Source organism: Anguilla rostrata, chromosome 7 (genome assembly GCF_018555375.3).
Source record: "Anguilla rostrata isolate EN2019 chromosome 7, ASM1855537v3, whole genome shotgun sequence".
Lineage (NCBI taxonomy): Eukaryota > Metazoa > Chordata > Actinopteri > Anguilliformes > Anguillidae > Anguilla > Anguilla rostrata.
This window is the reverse complement of record NC_057939.1, coordinates 23,060,214-23,068,751: the sequence shown is the minus strand read 5'-3', so window position 1 is coordinate 23,068,751 and position 8,538 is coordinate 23,060,214. Positions and strand designations below refer to the sequence as shown.

At 43.3% G+C, this 8,538-nt stretch overlaps 1 protein-coding gene across 1 annotated transcript; it reads left to right on the top strand.

The window, feature by feature from the left end:
* Positions 1 to 1,819: 1,819 nt before the first annotated feature.
* On the top strand, positions 1,820 to 8,452 carry cckar (cholecystokinin A receptor). Its single transcript, XM_064343826.1, has 5 exons — positions 1,820 to 2,434; positions 4,267 to 4,518; positions 5,769 to 6,030; positions 6,444 to 6,571; positions 7,041 to 8,452. The coding sequence occupies exons 1-5, from the start codon at positions 2,308 to 2,310 to the stop codon at positions 7,664 to 7,666; spliced, it is 1,395 nt and encodes a 464-aa protein (XP_064199896.1). The 5' UTR covers positions 1,820 to 2,307; the 3' UTR covers positions 7,667 to 8,452.
* The last annotated feature ends 86 nt before the right edge of the window (positions 8,453 to 8,538 follow it).

Genomic DNA, 8,538 nt, shown 5'->3' with positions numbered 1-8,538 from the left:
AGGAACCCTGAAGGAAACAAGTAAGAGAAAATATAGTTCCCCTTAACAGATAAATTATTTTACTGCCAGTTTATACAGCAATTAGCATCATAAATGCGGTATGTTTTGATTCAGTGATTCAAGCCTGTCGATCATTCTGCTAGATCATATCATGCCGTGCCATTTATCGCCATTTTAACGCATTTAAACATTCATATTGAGCTTCATATGGTAGTACTTTTGTGAAACGCTTTTTTCTAAATTTTCTCAATGATAATTTTATATTTTATTATGATAATTGTTCCTGTCCAAGTTTTTCATTATATAAAAATTATGGAATTAATACCACCTTGCTTATATAAAACACTGGATGATTCGCAATTTCCCCCATCTTATAGAAACCTTGACTATTGTTGCTGAATACTCATCCACAAACAAAAATTCTACATGAAAATCTTGATAGCTTAATTCCAAATGAGAAACAGAAGTGTAAAATCTAGGCTAGGTATCATTTGAAATTGCAATATATGAAACTGTTTAATTTCGAAAACGTGAGGTAGCATATGCTGCAAGGTGCTCACACTGTGTAACGCCCTCTCTGAACAAATTAGGCCACTATAAAGTTTTAATGATTCGAATTTCAACATTCATTTTGTTTTTTAAATACGTGTACTTCAAAGCGTAGGCTATTCTTTTTGTGTAAATTTTCTCATGCTTTTCATTGATGGTTTAATGATTTCATTATTTTTAATTGCTTCTTGTGAACCTCTTTGTGCACCATAAACCTAAGTAAAAAGCACAATACAAATGTATTATTATTTGTATGTGTTTGTTTTTAGAACAACTAGTGCACTAGTACCACTAGTACTCCTAGCTTGTTGTCGTAGTAGTGGTCTTGTTCTTGCTCCTGTTCTTCCTCTGCTTGCTGTTGTTGTTGAAGGAATTAAAATAAGCATCCAGTAGCATAATAAAAAATACTTTTGAGCGAATAAGTTAGCGCTCATTTCCATGAAAGACAGCATTAAGACATGTAGGCTATATGTTAATATGGCCCATTTATTTTGATTAGTACTGCACAAAGCAGGAAACTGCCCATAAGTTAATAATCATATCTTATCTGCATGATTATAAGAGCAAATTGCCTTTACGATTAATAATGACATTGGTCCCTGGTGTATAATAATGTTTAATGAAAAAATATTGAAAAATACTGAAACAATATTTGCAAAACAAGATATCACGAATCAATCCAACTTAATTTCCTCAGAGACGATTCAAATCCTTTCTGTTGTGGAAGATGCAACCTGCATTATGTGAATAAACTGATTTTGCCAATATGAATAGCCTACATTTTAAATAAATAATAATTTAAAGAAGCCTTAAAATAAAATAAATAAATAAAACATCAGAAACATTACAATAATGTAATCAACATTGCAATTCTGAACTGATATTATGCCAGCTATCGCGATTTGATTATCAAGAAGGAAACGTAAAAATCCGTTTTAAATCATCGTTCCTGAAAAAAAAATTGTATCTTATTTTTAAATGTCATTATTTTGTCAGGTAGAAATTGCGTGCCGAGTCTATTTATTTGTGGTTTATTTTTTTGGCCAGAACATCAACACTTTCCATATTGTGGCAAATGCATAAATGCACATGCAAGTTTACTTCTAATTGTTTCTGTTTAGTTGACAGGACTAAGTGAGAAACACATCCAAAATTTTATTATGAAGCTTGTCTCAAGCCATTTTCCAGCACGTACCTTCAGTATGCACCGATTAAAAAATCAATCATGCAAATGAACTGTCCAGTAAATTAACCCTGTATCGGATCAGGTAATATATCTCTAAGCGTGTGAAAGGCGTGGTCACTTGTACCCGTGTTCTGTGGGCTACAGCCCCTCGCGCACTGGAGTCTCAAAGGCTTGCACACTGTCGGCAACTGCAAACGTACGGCGGTTGCGGTCGCAGACTTGATCGGAGCAGCGAGATGCAATTCGCTGTAATATCACTGGATACGCAACTATTTTGCAATTTGGAGATATATATTAATCTTTATGAAACTTGCCCATCGTAAATTATATTAAAACTTGAACGTAGCAGAAAATGTGAATCAGTTAAGTTAGTTTAAGACAGGTGCTGCATTGAGAAGAAATCATTTTGATTTTAGAGGTGCAGGAATATTTTTTATTAAAAAACAAACAAAAACAAAAATGACACGTTATTTAAAACCAGACACATGTTCTGACAGTGATTCAAATGAGCGGAGACTAACGACTGGCACTATTCAAGTTTAAATTTGGCGTGGAACAAGAACAACGCGAAAATGGAGACCTTTACACTGCCTGATATATTCAGAAATTCCACTGATATTTATAAACTATTGTGCGGACTGGGCATCAAGAATGATTCGGACTGCGACAACGGAATGGACTTTACGCAGGAGCCTAAAGGTAAGGTTGCACTGCACCGTCTGATAAATATTAAAACGCTTATTGTGTCTTGCCATTTCCTACGTTTCCCTGCCAAGTGATAATTATAATTTAATGAAAGGTCATTTATTTTGGCGGGGTTTTTTTTGACGACTTTGAAGCGCATATGTAGGGTGTGCTACAGATTTGCCACATGCACAAAGCAGGGAAACTGTCTCAACACACTTATTACCAAGTTCATGAGCTCAAAAGTTTACTTGAACATGCATCCAGTATACCAGAACATGATTCAGAACGCTATGACAAAATAGATGGAACACCCGTGAACATGGCGTGGGTATTATTTTCTGTAAAAGAGATTTGTGCCTTTGTAAAACATAATAATAACAATAATAATAATTATTATTATTACTATTATTATTATTATCCTTGTTTTTCATAAATTAACAAAACAATAATATAATCTCTAAAATCTGATAGGATATATTTTGCTATTAGAATTAAAATGAATTATTAGCCGGCTTTACAGATGGAGGCAGATTACTCGATGAAGCAAGGCTTACATTTTCATTTCTGCAGCAGGCTATACATTTCCATTGTCTAGGTTACTACTAAATCTGCCATCTAACAAGTAACGTTAAAGTCATTCAGAGACTATCCATGTACAAACAATTATGATACACAGACAAGAAGCGCTCCTGCTGCTCGCAGATTTCCCCCTGTGCGCGGGCTAAGACGTTTGAGAACATCTCTCGAAAGAACACAAATTGGCTCTTCGGAATGAAGCATTACTCGAAAAAATGGCATGAAATCCAAGCGCCCGAGTTAAAACGAAGCAGTTTTCTAATTATGCATGTTGTGCTGAAGCTGAGCTGGCCGCTCGCATTAACACCCCTTGCAGCCATCCCTGGGCCACGCAATTCAAGTTATTATTGTTATTACTATTTTAATACTTTGGGGAATTAACAACATTATTGTTTAGGGCCACCAAAACCCCTGGGCAGTTTAAGTATGCATCAGCCTTCATTGATGAATAAGTTTATTGCGATTAATTCTCCTGATTGTTTGCCCATTTTTTGTTCTGAATATTGTTTTTACTTCAATACGCCTGAACAACTACTTCCTAACATAAAATGTATTCAGCTGTGGGGAAAACCGTGTTTGTGTTGAAAAATAAGTACCGTGTGGTTACAAATGAATTGGGTCTGTTCTAAAGGACACAGTTGATGTAGAAATGAATATGATTGTGTTTGTGCCAGATTAGCACAAGCACTGGAGCCATATCAGGCCATGGTCATATGGTAAATATGAGGTCATAGAGTAAATGTGCTTTCTGCAGCATGTGAATTCACATCAGAAGATTACATCATTGACCTGCTCCATGTCACCAGTGCCCTCACAGGTTTCTCTGTGAGTCTGGCAGACCCAGTTCTTTTATACACCCTCTCTCTGCTCCTTATCGGTACATCAATCGATGACATTCTGGCTGAACTCTCATGTCTCCGGAGGGAGATGAAACCATGTCAGAGTCTTTTAAATTTGACCCAGGATTACCTGATAGCTGCACAACCAAGCCATAAAATCAGAATAAAGAAGTAAGCTATTAGGATCAGAAGTCACAGGATGTGAGTTAGTTAGCTGGCACTTCCAGGGAGGAATCTTCCCTCTCTCCAGCCCTTCCCGGGCACACTATAACCGCACTCATGGAACTCCACTCTGCAACCACAGATATGAAAACCTCAGACCTAAAAAAAATAAGATTTACCTTCAGAACTTTTGGCATAATCCAAGGCGGTGTTCTCAAATCTGTTTCACCGCTCTTGTCTTTTGAGATTATTTTTGCTCCCTTCCAGATATCAACCAGACTGTCCGGATCTTCCTCTACGTCCTGATATTCCTGCTGAGCATTCTGGGAAACTCCCTCATCATCACCGTGCTGGTCCGGAACGGGCGCATGCGCACCGTCACCAACCTGTTCCTGCTGTCGCTGGCGGCCAGCGACCTGATGCTCTGCGTCTTCTGCATGCCCTTCACCCTCATTCCCAACCTCATGAAGGACTTCATCTTCAGCAGCGGCATCTGCAAGGGAGCCATGTACTTTATGGGTGAGTGGGGGGGGGGGTCTGTCTCCCTCTACCTGGGTTGGCTACAGATGATTTCTTAGATCAGAGCAGGGGCAGTCCTTGGTTAGCTAGGGCCCCATGTGTCTGAGAGGGGTGGCAGTCATGTGGGGGGGAGGGGGGGGGCGGGGTGCAATAAAAGGGGAACACGTATCAATGATATTTGGTGAAACCTGCACACAGGACTCCCCCCCACCCCCCAGAATCCACCAACCCAACACCCATGTTTGTGATCTCAGAAAGGATTGAGCCATCCCTGGATCAGAGAATTCTAAAGCAGGTTCCAACACCGTCCAGCAACGTCCACTCAGAGCATCCCGCTGGACCTGCATTTGGACTGCTTGGATGCAGTCACATGACTTCTAGCACATCCCCCTGATCCCCAACACTTACTCACAGAGGCATGAGCTAGACTGCCATGGTTTGAGGTAAAAGTTAAAGGGTAAAAAAAAAGTTTTTACATCCATTTGTTAAGCGAAAAAGGATTTTTACTTCTTATTTTATTTTATTTTTTTAAATTACAGACTTTCCCGCCTGGTAATGTAGATGCCAATGGAAATGCTGTTTGATTAATTCATATTTTTTATTGATGAATCCAGCATGACCTTATATTTCAATATCTTATAATGCCACCATTTTCAGGCTGCTAAACTATTTTGGTGATCATTTGGACAGGTTTACAGGTGTTATTCTTATGGTGCTGTGACGTTTATTGTGACATTCTAACATTTATTAGGAACAGACAATGTACAGTAAATGGCTTTGAAGCACTGGATCTTCTCTCGGGCCAAAGACACCCACGAGGGGCATGTAGTAAATATGCCATCTAGCCAAAGCACTAAAATAGAACCTGAATTAAATGGAGATCTTCACTCACCAACGCTAATAACCAGTACCAAACCTGAAAATAACAGGAGCGGGTTCACTCTTCAGCAGTCTGGGAGCAGAGCATGCATATATCAGTACTGTCCTCCAGGGATTTTGGGCCCCATGAAAAGATCTAACATTAGGCCCCACCACCCCTGGCCTACGCCATCCCAGCACAATTACAGCACAATTTCTTGAGGGCTCCTGTCACTCAGGACCCTTAGAATTGTCCTGAATCCCACCCCCCATAGGGCACCACTGGTCATGGAATTCCAAACAAACACCTTTTTAAGAATTACCACACATTTACGAACGCACAGATTTTGCCTTTGAGAAGTTAAACTGGAAATGAGGCTCTTGTTCCGTAGGTGTCTCGGTCAGCGTGTCCACCTTCAACTTGGTGGCCATCTCCCTGGAGCGGTACAGCGCCATCTGCAACCCGCTGACCTCGCGTACCTGGCAGACCAAGTCTCACGCCGCCAAGGTCATCACCGCCACTTGGGTGGTGTCCTTCATCCTGATGCTGCCGTACCCCATCGCCAGCACCCTGGTGCCCTTCACCCGCTACAACAACAGCACTGGGAACATGTGCAGGCTGGTCTGGCCCAGTGACATCATCCAGCAGTCCTGGTGAGGACCAATCAGAATGCTCCTCCCTTGTTTTTGACACTGCGAAAAGCCATTCAACAACTTGCTTACTGGCCTTGTGAGGTCATATGGCATTCCTGGGGATGGCCAGTGAGAATGCTCCTTTTCTTTCTTCGCCTGTTGAAATCTCTTAGCAATGTGTTCATTGGTACGGAAATGTCACGCAGCAATTCTGGTGAGGACCAATCAGAGGGCTGCTTTCTCACAAGGTTTAGTTTTTGTCTCTGTTAAAATCTTTCTGCAATTTACTTACTTGGACATTGATGTCATTGAGCAGTCCCAGTGAGGACCAATCACACTGCATTGTTGTCTACTGCGGTAGCTCATACTGGTGATACTTAGCTGTTTTTCAGAAACCTGGAAAACATGCACATGACCTCTGTCTCTCCTTGCAGGTATGTGTTCCTGCTACTGCTCCTGTTTCTAGTGCCAGGGCTGGTCATGATGACAGCATATGGTCTTATTTCACTGGAGCTCTACAAGGGAATTAAGTTTGAAATGAACAACAGAAAATCTAACAGGGGTAAGACATCAGAATAATCCTTCCACACACAGAATGACCTGTCCACTTCCACAAGGATGACATTCCTAGCAGAATACTGTCTACTCACAAGGATACATTTTGTTGAATAACTGCCATTAGCCTGAAGATCAAAAGTAACCAATTCACATGCGTTAACAGTCCCTAGAGGTTAACTGTCATACAAACAAGCCCAGCTGCAAAAATGCACATAGAAATTCAATGTCTCTCAAAGAAAAAAACAGAATGTCTTTGAGTGTACAACTGTCAGTCCTGTTCGAGGACCATGATGGAAATGAGGGTTTTTTTTATTTATTTATCCTTGATGGTTTCAAACGTATGAAATATCTGTCCTCAGCTGGAGCAGATTTGTATTCATTTTTCATTATCAAATAAATCGAATCTATTCTGAAACAATTTAAACACATTATCTGCACTCTCTTGTAACCCCTCCCTAACCCTGCCACCCCAGAGAGAGGGGCCAGCACCAACGGCCTGAGGCCCGCGGACGGGGACGGCTGCTACCTCCAGCCCTCCAAGCGAAAGGCGGAGCTGCAGCAGCTGCAGGCGCAGCGGTCGCAGCGGCAGGGCAGTGACGGTGGCGGCAGCGGCAGCGGTGTTGGCGGGAGCAGCAAGGCCAAGCTGAGCCGCGTCAGCAGCAACAGCTCGGCCACCAACCTGATGGCCAAGAAGCGCGTGATCCGCATGCTCCTGGTCATCGTCTGCCTCTTCTTCCTGTGCTGGACGCCCATCTTCAGCGTCAACGCCTGGCGGGCCTTCCACCGGCGCTCGGCCGACCGGCTGCTCTCCGGCGCGCCCATCTCCTTCATCCACCTGCTGTCCTACACCTCCGCCTGCGTCAACCCCATCATCTACTGCTTCATGAACAAGCGCTTCCGCCAGGGCATGCTGGCCACCTTCGCCTGCTGCTCCCCCCGGGGCGGGGGCGGGGTCCGCAGGGGGGCGGGGCCGCGCGCTCGCCGCGCCAACGGCTGCCTCTGCCGAGGCCCCGGCCCGGAGGAGGACGGCCACACCCACTCGGGCGGCACCCTCACCCGGTTCACCTACAGCAGCACCCGCGGCTCCGCCCAGGCGTAGCCCCACCTCGTTGTAAACCGCGCCCCCGCTGCCTTGCCCCACCCCCACCCCCTTGTGTAGGAGAGAGCCCATTTCTTTATTGTGAACTCACCCATGCTGCAGCACACACGATCCAAACCCAACCCCCCCCCGCCCGCACCCCTCCACCATCACGCCCATGCCCACCCCCATGGCTTTCAAAAATGCTGTTGGGACAGTACTATGCGAACCTGGATAACTCTAAGGAAGGACTGGGCAGAGAGCTGTAGAGGGACTGGATCTGAGCTCTGGATGTCTGAAGGGGTGCCAGGTCAGCCAGGACTGCCTCTTCACAAAGCTTTAAAGAGCTGCGCTACGCCTGAGAAGTGCTCAGCCGGTGGGTGTGCCGTTCACTCTTAGGAATGAGCTTAAAGAAGCACAGCAGAGCTGCACACCAGTCAGAGTTACTCAGCCATTCAGTGTTATGTGTGTGTGTGTCGCTGTCAAATGGACTATCAGCTTTATGTGTGTGCCACTGTCAAATTATCTCTCAGTGTTATGCGTGTCACTGTCATATTAATTCTGTGTTACACGTGTGTCTCTGTCAAATGAACTATCAGTGTTACGTGTGTGTCACTGTCAAATTAACTCTGTCTTACGCGTCTCTGTCAAATTAACTATCAGTGTTACCCGTCTATCTCTGTCAAATTAACTATCAGTGTTACTCTTGTGTCACTGTCAAATTAACTCGGTGTTACACGTGTATCTCTGTCCAATTAACTATCAGTGTTACACATGTATCTCTGTCAAATGAACTATCAGTGTTAACGTGTGTCTATGTCAAATGAACTAAGGGTTCTTGGCTAGTTGAATAGTCCATTCTGACGGCATCACAGAGGCAGAGACACAGTTGA